Genomic DNA, 20857 nt, shown 5'->3' with positions numbered 1-20857 from the left:
GGAAGTGCTTTTAACAGGCCGCAATTGCCCACAAGGATTATGTTGCAGCCCTGTTTCACTTCTGCAACACGCTCACTCAATACTGTCCCAATTAATCACATTGAAAGATAAACATGGGAACAATACCCAGGTGACCCTTTAAGTATGTTACATAAGTCACGTTTAACATCTGGTTAACGTTGTGAAACGGTTGCAGTTTGGTTAGAGGTGCATCTCAGTTCTTACATTTCCCTGACTTGCGTCTCTCCCTAATCCAGTGGGAGGGACTAAGACGCGGGGAAATCATGTGAGGCCAGAGGAAACAAGGAAATATGTTTTTAGAGAAGATGTCCTTTCCTCTTAAGCGTCACACAATGCGGCGTCCATCTGGAGTATGTGTCTGCACACATGTCGCTGCGTGTTTTCTCTCTGTAGCTCTTTTTAACAATTTTTAACTCTGTAGCTGTTTAACAAACACCTGCACATGAAGAACAATGTGCATTCTGTATTTATACTGTGTGCTGTGTCCTGCTCAGAGGTACAGGATCATTCCTACTGGCAGAATGCCTTTATATTATTTATTAATTGTTTGCATTTGTATTGATATTGTTGTTAATTTATTATTGAATAACCCAGAATATGATTAAGGTGTCTTTTGTACATTGGAGATCATTTATTGGGCTGATTCAGGGGAAATTGAAATGAGGTAACTCATATCAAACCCTCAGGAATTATCAGCCTCACATGTGACTAAATGGAAATAACAATAGATGATGTAGAAAGCGTTTTTGTGCTGACAGATAGACTCTCCGACTCTCTGGCTTTAATTGTCTCCGTAATAAAAGTTAAATGGGGGAAATAACAGATCATGAAAAGAGAAATCTTTCTAATAAATGAAGAAAGTTTTTTGTGGTCATTTTGGTGTTCAGACCTGCAATGAACACTTATGTTTAACTAGGTGGTGAATCAGAAAACAAATAAAATATGTAACTTATATAAAATATAAAACTGTTATCTGTCTTCACTCCGGTATGAAACTCTAGATCAGATCAGTCCTATCAGTTGCACCGTCCAATCAATAACAGATATCTAACATGGGGGTTTGTTTACCAAAAGTAAAAGTAGTAGTAGTAGAAAAAGTAGTATTAGACTTATGTGAAGGCTGCCCTCGTGTATCCTCGCTCATGGCTCCTCAGAGACCTTTCATCACTCCTCGGAGCACAAATAACAACTTTGGGACGGCCTGCAAGACAGTGAACCAGAACGGCTTCCAGTTTAAGCGAGGATCGAGGAGCAAGGAAATGTCAAATAAGAGAAATGAGATGTACCTTAGGTTTAGGCAACAAAGCTACTGAGGAAAATATTGTGGTTTGGGTTAAAACAAACACTTAACAGTAGTCACGTGTCGTAAGTTACGTAAGTCGTGACATAACTGATGTACGTAGCCTACATAACGTTATTTAACTTAACAAAGGGCTTGAACCCTGGTCTTCTAGATGAAAGTCCTGTGTGTGTTTGACCCATCCATCCACTTCCTAGCCTGGCCTTTTGCCTTTCTCGCTCTTTTAACCTTTAACCTATTTAACCTGTCTTTCCTGTAGAACACATAAAACTTTATGACCCATACTATTGCCATGTCAAGCTGTTTACATAAGACGCTGGCATCTTGGCCTGCAGGTGCATAATGTAATTGAATAAACCAGGATTGATCTGAATAACATTCTCTGAAAATTGTCATTCAGCATGATCTTGTATAAAGCAAGATGAAGAACAAGAAATCACAAACTCTTCAATTGACAAAACAAATAACTTTTAATTCCAGGCTTCTTGAGGGGCCTCCCCATGTACCTGTCCTGGATAGTTAGTCCACTGTGATGCTTCATGCAAAAACATTATTGCACAGATAATATTTGTGCACATTTGAGGACAGTCCCTTTAATTCTGTCCATTATTCTATGTGTTTTCCAGGTGTCAGTGGTATTTTAAGGCCAAGATGACTTCAGAGGAGAAAAGAAGGACGAGTTATCAGAATGGACATGGTAAATCAATCAGTCGACCTCTTCCTTTCTTGTTATTTTGGATTTTTTTTGTGTGTATCTAATTTTTGTGTTTTCACAAGTGTCACGTTGCAAAAAGACTGAGTCAAGAATAATTAATTTCCATATTTATGGTAATGATGGTAGGGGGCAGCTTTTTAGTATTTAGTTTTATATTTTAATAAAAATGTGAAATCTGTTTGGCATATTACATGATGTTAGTGTTGAGCGTTCCTTTTGCCAGAACGCCCAACCATTTGGTGAGAAAGGGCCAGGTTTTATTTTGTGTCTTTGGCAGTAAGTGAGTGAAAAAACAAGAAAAGAGAGAGATTCTGTAAGCCACAGCCACCAGCTCTTCTCTTTGCATTCAATATGCGCTATGTCCTGCTGTATGGATCATTTCCCATGTGTTTCTGTGCCTATGCATGTTTGAATTTTGCATTACAAGCTGTTACAAAATGCATAGACATCGGCTTGCTGTTATAACAAATGCTAGCAAGAAAAGAAGGAACAAAATGCGGAATTAAATGATAGTTTCAGGAATTGAGATGTCAGAGAAGTCAAAAGAGCAAAATTCTTTAAAACCCCACGCTCTTTCATCTTTCTGTCTCTCCTTCCTCTCCCTCCCGCCTCGTGTCAGCACTCATCCTCACCTCCCCTCAGGTTTCACTTGATGTTCTACATGAGGCTTTCTTTTTCCTTTTTTCTTTTTTGTCTAATCTGGTTACATAGCTGCATCCCCAAGCTGTCTGCTTCTGCACTCCTGTACCTTTCCATCTCTTTGGCCTCTCTTCTGTTTTTTTAGTTTTTTTAATACCCAACTTTTCATCTCTGACTTTAAAAAACACACATTAAAATGAGGGCTGTAAATTGAAAAAAGAAAGATGTTGCAAAGACTGGGGCGAGACAAGGGAAATTTGCAAGAGGAGAAAGAGAGAGGAGAGAGTAAAACGAGGACGAGCGCATCCAGGTTGAAAGTTAGAGGAAGAGAGGAGAGAGGACAGCCAGAAACAGATAGCACCAGATTAGTTTGAAGTTGGCAAACTGCCACATTCGACACACACCTTGAGGGCGAGTGTCTATGTTCACTCCTAAAGTCCAAACCCCGTATCTCCTCTGTATTGTCTCAGGTCTCAGTGTGTAGTGTCAAGCGGAAGTCTTGAGAGGAGAACGCTCAGGGTCCTGAGGGTTCAGTTCATACATCAGAGACAACTGATAGTTGCTTTTTTTGATTTTTCTATCGATCCCTGAAGGATCCCCCCACACACACACACAGACACTGGGAGGTCAGGGTCAGTGACAGAACAGCAGCAACCTGTTAAAGATTCTCCAACTTGCTCATTGACACTTCAACAGGTTAAAAGACTCAGTGAGCTACCCTGCTGCCTCGTAGCAAAAAACTGTGTGTGTGAGGTCACACTTTTGCTCTTGTGCTATGCTACAGAGCAGATATTGAACATCAGACAGGGTAACCCGCGTAATTGCCTCCCAGCTCATAATCAATAGTAGTGGGGAAATGTGTCTCTACGTGTCTGGAACCTTTTGTTTAAACACTAACCATTCATTGTTCTGCTGGTTTAGGTAAAATCCCATGATGCACTGTTGATACAGTATGGGGAAAAACTGTATAGAAAGAAATACATAAAAGTGTAACTTTATCTAAGCTGTCCGGTGTGGACCACTGTAGACATTTTTGTCACTGTGTTTACTCTATGATGTGGAACACATGTCAAAGAATTGAACCTTAGTTGTTGCAGTCTCCAAAAGTTAAAAAGAAGCTGGAGAGTTCAAACATTTATCAATTTCTTTCTAGCTTTCTCTTTTAACTACTCTGCTCATTAGCTAACTAGTTTTCCCATTCCTTCAATTACAACACAAAGATGTAATGGTGTTAAAACTAATTCAGGTTGGTGTGAGGCTTATTGTAGCTGGTAGTTTCTTGGTTATTTTGACAATAAAAACTTGAAAGATCAACGCCACATTCATATGTTTTCCTATTTGTGGCGATGTATCCGCCCAACCGACCCACAGTGACCCCTGGATGGGTAGTGTTTGTAGCAGTAGTTGTAGAGTAAGTGATAGTGATGGTAAAAGCAGTAGCAGTGAAAATGTTTTATACATTTAATTTGAATTTAAAATGTATGTCCTTTTCATCGCACTCCCAACTCATTGTCTCTGCATCTTTTTCTCTGTCCCCAAAGTCCCTTTCCCAGGAATAAAGACATATGTGGACCCCGATACATATGAAGACCCCTCACAGGCCGTCCACGAGTTCACCAAGGAGATCGACCCGTCCAGGATCCGCATCGAGAGAGTGATCGGAGCCGGTATGCACACACAAGCCCGCGCACGCAGTTACACACTCATCCACTTGTGTTTCACTGATTCGTACTATTTCGCCTGTAGGCGGAAGAGGATCATTTCATGTTGGTTGGAATAACAATAGCTTTAAATGTGCCATAGGAGATGAATTATTTTCATTCCACACATATAATTGCGGTGAACCCCCTCTACTCCATTGTACACATTAAAGAGGGCGCCTTTTTTTTCCACTTCCCTGTGTCTCACTGTCATTTTCTCTGCATACTGTAGGAATATTAAAGCTTTAACAGGTTTAGAGAACAAAAGAAAGTGTAAGATTAGATTCAAGGCTTTTTTTAAGAAGGTGAAAGAGAGAATTTCAAGAACTAAACAGAAGAAGAAGCAGTAATGCTGGAGTTTAACTGAGAACTGCAACACTGCCCCCAGGTGGCATACCATGCTGCCTGCTGATTGTGGGGAGTTTGGTGATAGATGCCTTACTGTGTGTGTGTGCATGTGTGTGTGTGTGTGTGTTCTTTAGGTGAGTTTGGCGAGGTGTGCAGCGGTCGCCTGAGAACGCCGGGTAAGAAGGAGATCGCTGTGGCGATAAAGACACTGAAAGGTGGCTATGTAGAGCGTCAGAGGCGGGACTTCTTGCGCGAGGCGTCAATCATGGGCCAGTTTGACCACCCCAACATCATCAGGCTGGAGGGCGTGGTCACCAAAAGTAAGTAGGATTATGGGAGATGTCATTTAATTCAGGTTGGAGATGTACTACATTTCCTGTGGCACTAATTTATCGACCTGCCTGCTAATGCTGTGTAAGTTATTAATACCACTGATAAACAAAGCTATTTTTAACTCTTCTATGAGTCAGACTCTATTTTAAAATTTTGGTTTTACAGGATAAAATTATTTAGAGATGGAACTCTAAGGCTATGCTCATGCTGGCCAGAAAAATCCATTCTTCAAGTGAGTCCTGAATACAGATATGTTCAGTCACAGTGTGGTTATAAACATGAGAAACAACCACTGTCACTCCCTCACAATGTCATCTAGTCACTGCCATACGTGTGGTGCATTCTCCCATGTAGATAAGAACAATGTGTTATATAAACATTTGCAACTCTGTCGTTATGTTTCAAATAATACATCAAAAAATACTCACTTCAGTTTTGTTGTCTGCAGGCGACCCAGATGCTGCACTCACATTAAGCGCTTCGCTTAAAAGCAAAAAGAAAATGTAACAAGAGCATTTGAAATTGCTATCTCTTTACCCATCACACAGTCTGATGGATAAATGTCTGCCTTTGGTTGTTTGAATGGTAAATTGCAATAAAAACTATTTTTAAGGTTGCAGCAGTCTCGTCTTTAGGTACGAAAAAACAAGTTGCTGTGTTTTCCTTAGTATTTAGACGATAAGTGAACAGACTCGGTTCAGTTCATACACATAGTTTTGTTTTGTGTTCATGCCTTGTGTAGAGTATGCATTCTCCTCTACAAACCCATAGTTAGTGTGAGCGTGTGTGCGCATGATGGTGTAAATTCTAATGCTCGTGTTTTGTGCAGGAATATGGTTTATCTACAAAAGGTGTGGACTTGTTAACGAGCTCTGTTTTACAGGGCTCACCCAGCGCAACATATGGTTGTTTTTACAGGGGGTGTATAAACTGAGACATTGCTGTGAATATAAATGTGTCCCCTGAAGACTTTCAACCCCTCCCTCAATGTAGATAAAGGACACTCCTCAGCGATGACCCTGCTGACAAGGATTCAACAGATAAGGGTATTTAAAGGCCAATACTGCCATTAGTGCATTGAAGCTGCTGATTGCTGATATTTTGCACCGATAGATTTTACTGTAGTCTCTGAAGCTATGAACAAATCCTTCCACAGATTATTTCTCTTGTAAGAAAAGGAATTCAAACATTTTGAGTCACTGTGCCCATGACAGACCTTTCATCTCATGAGAGGTCAACAACACCGTCTGCTTGAGTTTTTTCACAGCTGTTGATATTACTCCACAGCCAAAATATAGCAAAACGTCCTCATACCTAAACAACAAAATAAGTACAAATAGTTAATATAGCTTGTCAATTGCCTCAAAACAACATACCGCATATGACTGTTCCCCAAGACGGAAAATACAGCGACAGGTGTACCGGCCCTTAAGTACATTAAGTAAGTCACATGACGTTAAACATGTGGTTAACATTGTGAAACTCACATGACGTAGCCTAAAGGGTAATTTATACTTCTGCGTCAAATCGACAGCGTAGGCTAAGGGGCTACGCAGAGGCTACGCCGTCGCCTGACGTGCACCTCCTCAAAAATGTAACTACACGTCGAGTCGACGCGGACCATAAGCACTGTGATTGGTCAGCTGGGTAGCCTCACAATGCCTCAGAGCCGACCGGAAGTACCCAGCGCTTTGAAGTAACTTTTACTAGCGGCCAAAACGGCGGCTGTAACACAGTGAATCAATATATTTGACCGTCACACAACCGCTTGTTATTTAATTTAAAACTTAAATCGGTGAATTTTGACCTTCTTTCACACTGGAATCAAACCTCTGTCTCTTGAGTGAAAGTCCTGTTTGTTTGACCCATCCTTCCATCCACACCAATCCCCAGGTGGTTATGCGGACCTTTATACTACATCATCTGATTTCTTCCTTTGCTACCATAATATGGCCACTAGAGATCTCCCCCTAACAATAAACGTAAATGTGGGCTGCTGCACAATCAACCCATACAGATGTTTTCTTACATTTATTCATTTAGCTGACACGTTTTATCCAAAGCAACTTACAATTGCTATACATGTCAGAGGTTGCACGCTTCCACACCAAAGGCATGTATCTTATCCACTATACCATCACCACCCTCTGAATCATATTTTGTTACACTAATATTTTAATATGGAACTTGTTTTCACCAGTTGATATCACAGGAAACGCGAAAACATAAAAGCCTGAAATATATTCAATAAAATGGATTGAATCTAACTTAAGAAGAAAGGTTTAATTGGTTCTTAATCATCTTCATTTATTCGATAGAGAGGGAGTTTTCTGAGCAAACCATTTCCTATTCTTTCCACTTATCCGATGGTGCATGCACACACATACAAACATACTCACATAATACTCTAAAACACCAAATCATGCAATCATAAGCCATTTGTGCTTGGCAGGAGGCATCATATAAAGAAAGACATTCATTCTGAGGATCCATTTTCTGTCTGTTTGTCTTTCACTCTGTACATCTGTTGTTGTTCTTCAGAGACTAATTATGGAGAGTATTGTGCTGTGACCGACTGCTATACCTGCTCTGAAATAGCAAGGTGACACATTAGACTCTGGTAAACAGGTGCATTTTTGTTCAGGCGCTGCACTGGATAACTATATATTGTATCCAAACATTGCTAATTAGCTCAGGAAAGCCAAGCTTGATCAAATAATTTGCTGTCTATCCCGGCTGGACTGGTGTTGGCAGAAACTATATGCAAATTTAAGGCTATAATGATGATTAGATGTTTTTTTGTTTTTTTAAACTGTTTGGTCTGAAGTAAGAAAGGCACTGCACATCCATCCATCCATCCATAAACCCACTGTGCCTGGTGACAGGAATGTAGGGTTGATCACTCCCATGTTGATGATGAGCTTGAAGGGGTTAGATTATTTAATGTTAAAAGTATTCCAGCTGAATGTTAATTGACAATCAATATTTCTCGGTTTTATATCAAGGATTGTTTGGAGCTGCTGCATCACCTTCTGAATGCCACAATATACTTGTTCATAACTTTTGTTCCTTAACTGCAAGAGATCAAAATGTAAATGCCCATTTCCAACATTAAAGTCCCTTCCAAAAAATAAAAATCACACAAGAGCAAGTGAAACATGCAGTAAGAGATGAGTACTTGGCAATCCAGTGGAACAATTATATTTTGGTATCCAGAAGACCATGGCTTACACCATCTTTTTATATAATTCTGTTGCATTATGGACAGAGGAAGTGTTTTGGTGCAGTATGTTTTCCTTACACAAGAGAAAAGGCTTTAACAATGAGGACTAAGTGGCTGTTTTGGAAACAACACTTCCCCACCGCCGATAAAGAGCATCGTGCACAAACTGAACTTCACTGGTGAGCATCTGGAACTGTCTCCAATGCAGTAAATGAGATCATTCCAAATGTCCCAAACATTACCTTACTCTGCACGGTGCATTTTTAGTCAAATAAACAGGGGCTTTGTGAATCTGTTTTGCAACCACAACAAATAGCTCAGAAAATTACAATGACGAGTTTCTTAATTTATAGTTCCACTTGTTCATTCAGCTGAAAACAGATAATGTGTCCATGCCAGAAGCCTTGCTGAAGCTCACCTGCTGTCTCCTGTCTCTCTAATGAGACGTTGAGTACCTCAGACACTTTCACACCATTAATGTTCTGGTTGTTATTGCCTGTCTGTCACAGCAATTTTAAAAACATCTTTTTGAGGGGGGTGACGCTGTGGTGACAGATGTCATTTAGACTTGTTGCGACATGTCACAAGCTGTGTAATATGTCTTTGCGGCATTTGATTGGTGTCATTTAAATCAAATGCCTTAACTCTAGAAAGTGACACTGTTGTTCTGCATTGCGCTCTTGCGTTATGATTATTGTGGGAGATTTTCTCATTGGGATTCATTCGGGAACAGGTGAGGTATGGGTCAAATACAGGTCACGCTCTGGGTTGCTAGCAGACCGCAGAAGTAGACAGATTCTTGACTTCTTTGACATAGCTCTTTGCCTCTGTCTCTCTCCCTGACAGTGTGGCGACAGCTGGGTTGATAGGGGGACACTGTAGTTCAGGCTCAAGGCTAGAAGATAACAGTGTCTTGTATGTTTACAGACTCACTGTCTCCACTTGTAATGCCATACATGAGACCTCTAGATTTTCAACGTGACTTAGGTAATGCATTTGAGTCTAAACATCCAGCAGATTGGCTGTACAGCTTTAGGCCAGTTAAAGATGACCTTGTAGGGACAGACCATAGACGCTTTGGGATAGGAGAGAGATAATAATGTGGACCAAGAAGGATTCTTCAGAGTTGGTTGGCCATGCATTGTGTTGACACTCTGCTGATGCCATGATCTCCTCAGCCGAGCTTCATTAAACATGCTGTGTAAGCCGTCATGAGTTTCTGAGACCTTCTTCCACACGATTGACACCTGCCTCACAATCATTTCCGCAACAATTATGAACCACAAAACATTCTGCATCCTATAAAGCTATTCATATGTATGGAACCCCTTTACAAGTCTTTTCATTGACATTATAAGTTGAGCGATGCCCAATCTTGTGTGATAGTTCACGTTCCCATGTGAGGAAAAAAGCAGTCTTGAATCGGAGGTGTGATATCATGGTGTTACTTCACCACAGTAACAGGCCTGGACAACTGCTGCCCAGCAGTAAACCAGTCAATCTGTAGCACTGTAGGGATCCTCTGTGGGGAAACTGCAACATTTGGAAAGAGAGATTGTGCCTATACCTGTTTCTAACTAATGTCTTGTGTCATACATGGACCGAATACTGAACAGGTCCCGTTCGGTAGGTTAGACACATTGAGATGGAGATGTTTTATGAACTGAGCATCTTAGCTCGATGCATCAATCAAATGCTAATGGTCTGTGTGTTTCCTCGGCCCTCTCTTCCCTTTTCTCTGTCTTAGACAGGCAGTTGCACGCACACACACACACACACACACACTCTGTGATTTTGTCAGCCAGTGTTGAACAGAGCCTAATGTGTCCTCGACATGACTCTGAATGTAATCTTGCGGTTCATCAGAGGATAATTTTGGGACCAGTGTTTCTTAACTAATAGTTTGATGACGTACATGCAATAATTGATCGTGCTTTGCTACATGCTATCCTATATCCTATCTGTATGCACAAGCAAGTTTAGATGCTTACATAATAAATGGTAATAGATGCAGAGGCATTTGTGAATTAGGGCGTTTAATTGCCAAATATGTGTCTATTTTGTTGAAAATCATGACAGATTCATTCAGCATTTTTCAAATCTAATAGGATTGGTGTTGAAGAAATATTGTGAGACAGATTCAGGTGTGAAGAAGTTTTGGAGACTGATGAAGACTTAACATAGCATGGTTTATTGAAGCTGAGGAGATACAGTGCCTGCATACAGCATGTGAACACGTCAAATACCAACACCAAATCTGAAGGATAACATCTTTTGGTCTCTTTTACGTTTCTGTCTTCCACCTAGTGCCTGTAGGTTTCCCTATTAGGTCATCTTCAGCTGGCCTTAACCTAGAACATGTTTAGATGTTTAGACTCCAATGCTTCGTCATATTGGAATCTATTCTATCCATGATTCCAAGTTGTACTCTAATCTGTGGAGCCAGTGAGCTCTTGTACACATTCTTGTAGCTACTACCTTATCAGTCTAACGGTTGTCTCAGGACAGTTACATGTGAGAAACAGACTAGAAGGTCAGTGAACACTTGTGGGGTCAGCTGACGCTTTTATCCAATGCGACTTATGGTTGCTATATACAGAGGTCGCACGCCTCTGGATTTACCTTAAAACCTGTAAGCACAGACTAACATCTACATACAATCTTATTAGCTGTTAACTGTCCCGCACAGACTATATTCATTAACGTGATCTGTGATCTGTGATCTATGATGGCATTAGTCATGCATTAGTCTGTACACACACACACACACACACAAACCACTACTTCTTTAAGTCCCTGCAAACAGAAAAGCAGGGCATACCTCTGAAAAGAAGACTGGCTTGGTTTTGTTAATGTGTATTTGGGACACAAAAGTGTCATACCTGGAAGTCTTATTGCAGTTCTGTTGCATTTCTTCTGCCTTTTCTTCCACCCTACACTGTAGACTGTCCTTACAAGCAAAATAAATCTGTTATAGCAAAGCAATGATTTTTGGAGAAAATAAAGAGTGTGTTTTTGTGTTTGTAGGCAGGCCTGTGATGATTGTGGTGGAGTACATGGAAAATGGATCGCTGGACTCCTTTCTGAGGGTGAGTGTTGAGGTGCCAGTATTAATTCTAAACATATAAAAAATATATACTGAATAATTTCACTATCTAAAAACTATTATTATTAACTATTATTTAAACTACTATTGTCAGTGTAATTCCTTTGTCTTTTTGTTTTTGCTATTCATCTTTATCGACCTTCCTTTTCTCTATCATTGTCTGCGCTGCCTCTGGGTTTTGCAATGGCTCATCCGTCAGTCAAGTTTTCACTGTATCCTGCTCTCCCCTTCAGCAACATGATGGTCACTTCACTGTCATCCAGCTGGTTGGCATGCTGCGTGGCATCGCCTCGGGCATGAAGTATCTGTCCGACATGGGCTATGTTCACCGAGACCTGGCAGCTCGGAACATCCTGGTCAACAGCAACCTGGTGTGTAAAGTGTCAGACTTTGGCCTGTCCCGAGTCCTAGAGGATGACCCGGAGGCGGCTTACACAACAACGGTACACATAACTCAACCTTTTAAAAACAAGCAGCTGCTACTAATTTATTACAGGTTTTATCAAAGCTTGTTGGTACAACTTCTATTTCACAGCTAATTGTATCCTTACAGCACAGGTTCCAAGCTGGGGTTAAGTTAATTAATCTCGTGTAACCTATGAGTGACATTTTGGGTCAGATATGATGGATGTAATACTATTAGTTTTATTTATTATCAACCCGGATGGATGGAGACATTCAATTGTGCTGCTTTGTTTGGTTTGGCTTTATTTTCACCGTGACAAGGATGCAGTTCTATGGAATGAAAACTGAAATGTTGCATTATCAGTTGTGAAAATGGTCAGATATTAAGATTTTGTATCAGCAGTTTGGTACTGGACTTTAACACCCTTCGGACAACAGTGACATCTCAACTCGGGTCTAGTTCCTGAGCTTGAATCTTATTAGAAATACTTTTTATTGGGGATTCAGGGGTAGAAGGCAGAGATGTCCCTGAACATACACCAAAAGATAACTGTTGTCCTTCTTCACTCATAAGTATGTTTTGCATGTTTTACCTCTATAAATAGACACATACAAGTACAAATAATGACGTGCGGAACATCTCTGGTAATGAACATTTATGCCTCTCACTGTTGGAAAGTGTTTTTGAGAGGTTTTTATTACTTTTATTCGGGGCTGCATTTGTGTTTAATGACGGGAAAGGTTTTTAATTCCCTCTCTTGAAAAATGCATCTGAAGTGGTCTTCTAAAGCCAAAGATGGTTTCCGTAAGGATATAATATATGTTGTCCTCATGTCTTTAGCAAAGATAATTAAGTATTTAGTGTAGCACTTGTTAGATCATCTCTCCTTGTTCCAGCACACTAGCTCACTCTCAACAGCAGCATAGAGGGAGACTCCAACCATATTATCTTTTACAATAAGCCACCATGCAGATAGCATATCAGAACAATACATTGATCTGAAAAACAATACATATGTCAGCTTTATTAATATTTACAGCACCACAGCAGTAATAACAAGGATGCAGGTTTTTCTCAGTTCTGTCATGTTCACTGGCAGTTGGCTGACTTCTCCTGGTCTGTACTCGGCTTTGTGAGAGAACCTCATTAGAAGTAGAGTTGGAAGTTTTGAACTACGAAAGGCACAGGAATAGAGAAACTAAGCAAACAGCAACTCAATTTACAGAGATGTACTGAGAGTTTACAAGACACTCCCTACCAGCTGTTCTGTGGCTGATCCTCCCTGTATCACCGCATAACAAGAAACAGTCGCATTTCATGCTTCATGCGTGAGCAGGCATCCGCACAAAGTACCCTGAAAACTCTGCTGTCATCTAAAATCTAAACATCACACCAGCACTGAAACTGGAGACGGGACTCGTATGGACTTAACTTTGATTTTCTGCCAATACCTGCTGTTGTTGTGTCTGATCATTTTTATTCTCAAAAGAATAGTTTGACATTTTCCCTGGCTGCGATATGGGTTTTTCCAGCGTGGAAAAGTCTTTGATAAGGCATTTGGAATTTGGGATACTTGTATTTTCTATTCAAAGATTGTATTTACACACTGATGTTATCTACATAAGCTTGAGACACTAGCAAACTGATGCGTCACCCTACTCTTACTTGAGCTGATGAAATTTTAGACTTTTTTTAGACTTCTCTCCTTAGGCCAGTGGAAAATGCCTTAGATTGCAAAAGCTAAACTTCAACAAGTCTTGTGCTGAAAAGACGGTGCTCTGTAAATCTGTCTGAGCCCACAGTGACCTCCATTTCCTGGTTTGTATTGAGGTTATTTTGTGAAGGGAATGCTGTGTTTATGGTTTCAAGTCTAGCTTTCTGCTCCACAAGACTGTGTGTCAAAATCCACAGAAGGGAAGTGAAGGGGGAGGTGAGGTGAGATGGAAACTTGAGGTGATAAATGCAGAAATGGTGATTTTCAGATGAAATTCAGATTTTTTTAGGGTTGGAGAACCATTTATGAACACATGTTCATGTGTGTTCATGTTCTGATGTCTGATGAAGAGTTTTTACCTTTTGGTTTCAAGATGTACTTAATATATGCTGATACTTTTGTGTGTGTATGTGTGTGTCTTTATTTTATACTTTGCGTGTGTGTGTGTGAACAGGGTGGCAAGATCCCCATCCGATGGACGGCTCTTGAGGCCATCTCATACAGGAAATTCTCATCGGCCAGTGATGCATGGAGTTATGGCATTGTCATGTGGGAAGTGATGTCATATGGGGAGCGACCATACTGGGAGATGTCCAATCAGGATGTGAGTACTGTAGTCATCACATCTGTTGCTTACTTGTTGAAACATGTGACCCAGTCCGGAAAATGTTCTTTAGACATACAAAAATAACCATAAAGTAGCTCCACAACTGCACAATTACCTCATTATCTCTGACTCACTCTCCGTCCTCAATCAAAAAGCTCTCGAGTCTTAATCCGAAAAGCTTCTGCTGCCAAGTGTGCAAGTCTTAAACACAACGTACTTCATATTCAAGACACTTATAGTCAGATTTGACGGAAATGGAGACTGACACAAAGTAGCTTTTTGGTGATTTCATAAAAGAAGTGAAAGAGAAGAAGAGATCAGTTTGATTTTCTTAATTAGTTTGATCCCTCAAAGTAGCTTCATTGGTATGAAACACAAGAGTTTGTCTACTATGGTGGTAGTAGTAAGTAACAGTAATTATGGTTTGTCCTGTTGGCATGTTACAGTTAGGACCTTAACCAGGATTTTAGAAATGCTGAGGTCATCATGAGCCATGCCCAGGGACTGGAGTTGCTAGCTACTAGCTTAATCTGGTACAAAACGTCTCCTCTCTGTGATGTTTGCCCACATATCTGATGAAGGTTGACCCAAATGCCCCAAACAAAGAAATACTCAAGCAGTACACAAGAAAGTGGGCAAGACTTTTAATTATTTGCCTATTAATTCACCCAAAACAACTAATGGGCTGACTCTACAGATATTTGCTGTAAAGCTAGCTATCAACCGACTGTATGTATGATCAGCGTGTGCTTGTGTGTGTTTGTGTAGCAGCTCTTGCTCACCTCGGTACATTTACAAGATAACGCTAGCTCCATAAAGCTACATATACTCACTACATCAGGCTCAAGCATACAATTCTTCTGAAGGTATATGAAGGCTGTAGCTATTTGCTACTGTAGAGTGACTGTTGGAACATTGTACATCAATCATTGTGCGAAAAATTAGGAGATACTGACTAAAACACTCAAAGGACTTTATTTTGACCGTTAATGCAAACAACTAGATTATCCTGCACAAGTTATTTGGAAATTTGTCACTTCTTTGTCTTTTCGGAAATATTAAGAAAGAGTTCCTGGCTAAGTCGACTGCAACATTGCTGGTGTTCCACCTAACAAGTAATGAGTAATGAAATGAAACGTATATTTTCACTTTAGGATGAACTATTCCTTGAAGTGATTTTCTCTATTTTCTCTGAATGGAAGAGACATGTTCGTGTTGTTACCACAAATACGCCCCTCACAAGCCTGGTTCTCTAACCTCAACACTACTACACACTTCAGTATTGACTTCTCAATTTAAGTCCTGCTCCACTGAGGAAATTCTGAGTTTGTTTTCCATTATATCTGTTAAAATTGTTGCCCTTTCACCTGCTCCCTGACTGTTTTCTCACATCAAAAGCCAACCGCTGAGAGAGAGGAGGAGAGGAACAGAAATGCTGGTGAGACTCACCAAAAGGATGAAAAAGATGAGTGAGAGGGAAAGGGAAACAGCAGTAAAGGTCAGAGGTACAGAGGACTTCGGTCCAGCATTGGGGGAGTTTAAAGCTGTGGATTCAGTGTGGCTGAGCAACCCACTGATCCCTGGGCTGTGGTCAGGGATTGGAGGGGCCATGGAGGAAGCAGATCCATCCCTTTCTCCGCTGAGTGTGAAAGCTCCACTGTAATCCCTTCAACCCCTTGCACACAGACTCGTACACATCTATACACAGACACCCACACACGCACATCCACTAAGGTCCCTGGGTTTGGGGAGGATTTGTGCTGTTTGGGAATTGCTTAGAAGTGCTTTCCAAGGCAAAAGGCCAGCCAAACCACAAAACCAGCCAAACACTATCTCACCCTGGTCAGCCACTTACCACAGCTCCCTACAAAGATACATGCATCTCTACTTTCTCATAGACTCGAAATGATAAGGAGACCTACAATATGAAGGCTGCAGGAATGTCACTGTCAGCTCAGATGAAAAAGGAATTTACATTAGCACACAATGCATGTTGGTAATTGATCGATAGTGCAGATAAGAGTTGGGCACATGAAATAAAGAAGTTCAAACTTATTTGTATTGCACAGGAAATCAAACATCCAAGGAGGAGGTTACAGGAAATAATAGCTTACAAAAAAGCATTAAATATGATGCTTCCATTTTTTGGCCTTTATTGCTCTGTTCATTTCATCAGTTCTTTCTCTGATTCATGGATTAGGATCAAGGAAGTAATCTGTCTCTTTGCTGCAGGCTCACAATTGGACAAGCAAAGCTATTATTAATGTGTCTTAAAGCGGCTACAATCGATTCTTTTTTACAATAACTCTGGATCAAATGACAGTGTGTAAGGTGAAATGGGTTGCTCGTTGTGATGAACCTAGAGAGAATTATCACCTGAATCTGCAGCTCTTTTCAGCTATACAGAGCTTTATAGCGAGATTAGCTCATTGTTTAGCTGTCCAGCCTTTACTGTTTGGTTTACAGCAGGTCCTTAGACATAACATGCAAATCCATAAATCCAAACAATGCTATGTTATTCAGTTGGTTTATTGTGTTTGTCTGGTCTGCTGCAGTCTGCAAGATCATAGAGAAAGCTTTTTAAACTAGTCACAAGTAAATTTGTTGTGACACAGTAGAGGTATTCAATTTTTAAGCTAATTAAATTCTAGTACAGCAGCCGTCTTCCACGTTTAGACTTCATCCTTCATCACATGCCACTGTCTCTCCAGGTGATTCTGTCTATTGAAGAGGGCTACCGGCTGCCTGCACCAATGGGCTGCCCCGTTGCCCTGCACCAACTTATGCTGCACTGCTGGCAGAAAGAGAGGAACCATCGGCCCAAATTCACAGATGTTGTTACCTTCTTGGATAAACTGATCCGTAACCCCAGCAGCCTGCTGCCATTGGTCGAGGACATTCAGAGGTGCAGTACCGAATTCATTTCTAGTATTATAAAATGCAGAATTATTTGAGTTACTAAACTTGAGTTAATAAAAAGTGAGCGGTAGTAGGACATCTCTCGTAAATCCAGGCAAAGGTTAAGATGTCAAGGCTTCCTGGTTAAGATAGTTCATATAATACGCTTACTCCTACGCCTAAAAGTAGGACCAAGCGTGTGTCACTCTGAGAACTTTAGGCCAGTAAAGTGGTAAAGAAAAGTCCATCCCTGAGATGCTTTAGAAATACTGGCAGGATCTGACATTATTTGGGGGGTATTTTTTTTGTATTTTGTATCAGTCTACCAGAGTCTCCAGGGGAGGAAATGGACTACCCGATGTTCATCTCCATTGGCGACTGGCTGGACTCCATTAAAATGAGTCAGTACAAGAGCAATTTCATGGCAGCAGGCTACAACACATTGGATTCTGTGGCGAGGATGAGTATCGAGTGAGTAGAAGAGCCAAAAACATAACCATTATTAAATGGCATGAAACCAAATATGACCAATCTTTGTAGCAGCAGCGGTGATTTAAAGGGGCACTCCACAAGGTTTAGTTAACTCGTTATGAGCAGTACTATTCAGACTGAGGCTCCAGGAGGGAACTTTCAGAAATCTGACAAAACATCCCTGTAGATGTCATAGCGATGGCGTCGGGGGTGATCTCAGTTTCAGCTTAAAGAGGTTGTATTATGCACATTTTCAGGTTCCAAATCTTAATTAGGGGTTGTACCAGAACAGGTTTACATGATTTTATTTTCAAAAAACACCATATTTTTCTCATACTGCACATTGCTGTAGCTCCTCTTTTCACCCTGTGTGTTGTACGCTCCGCTCTTGAGCTACAGAGTGAAGCATCTTACTTGTACAAAATCTTTGTTGGGAGTTGCAGATGCGCAGTTCCCAGCTAAGGACTACTAGCCAATCAGAAGCAGAGAAGGGCGGGTCGTAAGAAACAAGGTAGTGTGATCCAAATCAAAGCCGCTTCAGACTGCGACCGTAACCTAGCAGATGGTATAAGTTACTCAAGTCCACAACCACACAACATCATTGTTCCACATCTTACAAACAGAGTCGGAGTTGCATCGTCTTTTAGGACTAAACTGTTGCCGGTGTTCTGACATGGCGCAAATTGATAGACTCGACTCTGCTCCGTTTTCCATTGGAGATAGTACCCAAAGATAGTACATAGCTTGTCGTAATAGCAACGCCACACACAACTGCGACACACAGACCAGCAATCCACACAGCTTTCTCTTTTTTAAGTTAAAACGTGTGACGGCGGGAGCAGAGGGCTCTGTGAGCAGGCCAGCTCCTCCCGCAGGATGGCACAGGCATCCCCGCGAGTCGAGCAAGTCGAGCTGGTACTGTGCAGTGGAAAAGGGGCTTAACTAAAATCAAAGGGCGTATGCTCAGGCTAGCTTGGTTTGAGGGTGTGCCTGACCCCCGCTAGCCTCTTGGCAAGCTTTATGACATGTTTTCATTGTGACGTCACAGTGAAGGAAGGGAAACGGCTGGACTACAAACGAGCTGTTTTCAAGCGGTTCAGAGCAGAGCTTTCTGTGGGAGATGGGAACTCCCTTTGGGCTGGACTTTGGGCTTTTTCACTTTGCAAACCTATTACATGCACAAAAAAGATATATAACTCAATAAAGGAGAGAGGAAAAGCCAAAAAGCATAATACCACCTCTTTAAGACTTCAACCTTTTTCTGAAAGCCTGTGGAGTTTCAGAGTGGACTTTATCAGACAAGTGGTATTATGGGAAGTTTAGGATTCAGGGTTCAGGGGACTAAAAGTCGGGATATTTTGGCCTCTGCTGCTTTTAAGATGACCATTCTGTTTCTCACAAGTTCCCCAACTTTATGTCAGTGTCATACTAAACTGCTAGAATTCAATTACTTAAATGATCCAGTTTCAGTGTGTTCAAATCACACGTGAGCTCGTATTTTCTTACATACAAACTAGTTTTATTATTCTGACCTGGTAGACAGGTGTGTATGAAAATGAAAGGTTATATTCCAGCGCACCGTCAGCGCTGAGCTAATGAGAGGCACAATGTTTCTGTCATGATTCAGCATTATATTAATAACACATTTCAATCAAAAAGGGGGAGACAATTAAATACCACATCAATGATGTATAAAAACATCCTTAATATGATACTGGTCAATACTGTAAAATCTTACACATGAAAATAGAGGAGAAATAAAGAAAAACCAAGGTATACAAGATTACATGAACAATGCTAAATAAGTATTTTTAATCAAAAATGGATGATTATATATATTATTGATGTGGTAATTGTCTGTGTCTGTTTGAGATTCTGGTCTCCTTACATACATGCAATGTTTTTACAAGATGTGTTTTACTTGTCAATCCTCACTCAGACCTTATATGAATGAACCTTATAGAATATTTGTGATTAAAACATTGCTGCCTTTTGCCAGACAGCGTAAACATTGCCTACACGACTTAGAGGTTCTCTCTGACACTAATTATGCAATTAATGAAGTGATAGTTAAAGTGCGTGCGTGCGTACGTGCGTGCGTGCGTACGTGCGTGCGTGCGTGTGTGCGTGCGTGTTTGTGTTTCCCCTCTCGGCCTAGAGATGTGAGGCGTATAGGGGTGGAGCTGATCGGTCACCAGCGGCGGATCAGCAGCAGCGTACAGACCCTCCGCCTCCAGCTACTGCACGAACAGGAGAAGGGTTTCCATGTATGAGGACACCCTTTAAGACAACCTGGGATGGACAGATAGATGAACCAGATGGAAGTGAAGTCTAGACCGTTGGACCGACTGTCTACAGCCTGTGCCTGAGTCATAACCCCTCGTACAGCAGGTCATTGGACAGACACAGCAGGGCAGTCTGCTGGTCTCCCTCACATCCAGTAGTAACAGACTTTTTCCTACTATACACCCCTTACCCAGTATACCTGGTTCTGCCAGACTATTACAGCCTGATAGACTTTAAAGACTGGGCCAGGCCCTCACTTAGGGGAATGTAATGCCTTGTTGCAACAGCAGTACTTTGTGTGTGAAGCAACAATACCTAGAAATGTAGATTTGCAAACGTAATCTACTGAATCTTTTGACTGTTTTGGTTGTTTGTTTTTTCCTTTTCTCGCTCCGAGTTATGTGCTCATGTAGCTGCTATCGGATGTGCAATCGAAAAAGTTATGTCCTGTTTTGAAAAAAGTATCCTCGATATATTTTTTAATTTAGAGTTTGATCATTTCTCACAGAGGAAAATTATTTGCATTGCTTTAGTTTACCCTCTCTCCAGAGAATCTGGTACGCTAATACTTGAAGAAAGAAGTGAGAAGCGAGCTGTGGAGATTTCTTGAATGTTTTAAAAGTGTATAGACAGTTAATCGATAATTATTATCATAACCGAATATCTATATATGTGCAGTCCTGTGTGTAAAAGCCCTAGTAAATCTGGATCTTCTTTAAAATGTTTTATTTATTTGAGAGTTTTATCCAAATCAGCAATACAGTATTATGCAGTCATCTCAGTATCTCAGAGAGAGATGAAGAATTGTGCAATGAGAGAACTCTTGTTGAGGCTCACACCATCCACCTGTTTTTATTGTCACATGCCAAGCTTGCAGAACTGGAATCTGTTGCCTTCAGATGAATAACCATACAAGTCTATACTGACAGTTTTTAGCAACCAGTGTACTCACAGTCGTTTGATAAGCCTGACATGTATTTATTTTTTTCTGGATTGTGAATGTTATACATTGCCTGAAAGTACACAAGCTCCACTGTCTTAACATATGAATGTTCACAGAAGTTAGATATAGATAGGAGAAGATTGTCTG

General features: G+C 40.8%; 1 protein-coding gene across 4 annotated transcripts in view; it reads left to right on the top strand.

Moving 5' to 3' along the window:
• The window catches only part of LOC123973866 (ephrin type-A receptor 6-like), a 142479-nt gene extending 121639 nt beyond the window's left edge, over nt 1–20840 (top strand). Inside the window, exons 7-15 of one of the 4 annotated variants that reach the window (XM_046054224.1) lie at nt 1948–2018; nt 4217–4342; nt 4858–5047; nt 11311–11368; nt 11619–11828; nt 13960–14109; nt 16824–17040; nt 17349–17481; nt 19640–20840. In XM_046054224.1, the coding sequence (XP_045910180.1) occupies nt 1948–2018; nt 4217–4342; nt 4858–5047; nt 11311–11368; nt 11619–11828; nt 13960–14109; nt 16824–17040; nt 17349–17481; nt 19640–19754 (1270 nt within the window). In that variant the 3' untranslated portion in view covers nt 19755–20840. Of the gene's footprint in view, nt 1–1947; nt 2031–4216; nt 4343–4857; nt 5048–11306; nt 11369–11618; nt 11833–13933; nt 14110–16823; nt 17041–17331; nt 17482–19639 lie in introns of all 4 variants that reach the window. The other 3 variants (XM_046054222.1, XM_046054221.1, XM_046054223.1) reach the window with 3 other exon arrangements.
• Nucleotides 20841–20857: the final 17 nt, after the last annotated feature.

Source organism: Micropterus dolomieu, linkage group LG07, assembly GCF_021292245.1.
Source record: "Micropterus dolomieu isolate WLL.071019.BEF.003 ecotype Adirondacks linkage group LG07, ASM2129224v1, whole genome shotgun sequence".
NCBI classification, from domain to species: Eukaryota; Metazoa; Chordata; class Actinopteri; order Centrarchiformes; family Centrarchidae; genus Micropterus; species Micropterus dolomieu.
The sequence above is the reverse complement of the archived record's forward strand: the minus strand, read 5'-3'. Positions and strand labels throughout refer to the sequence as shown.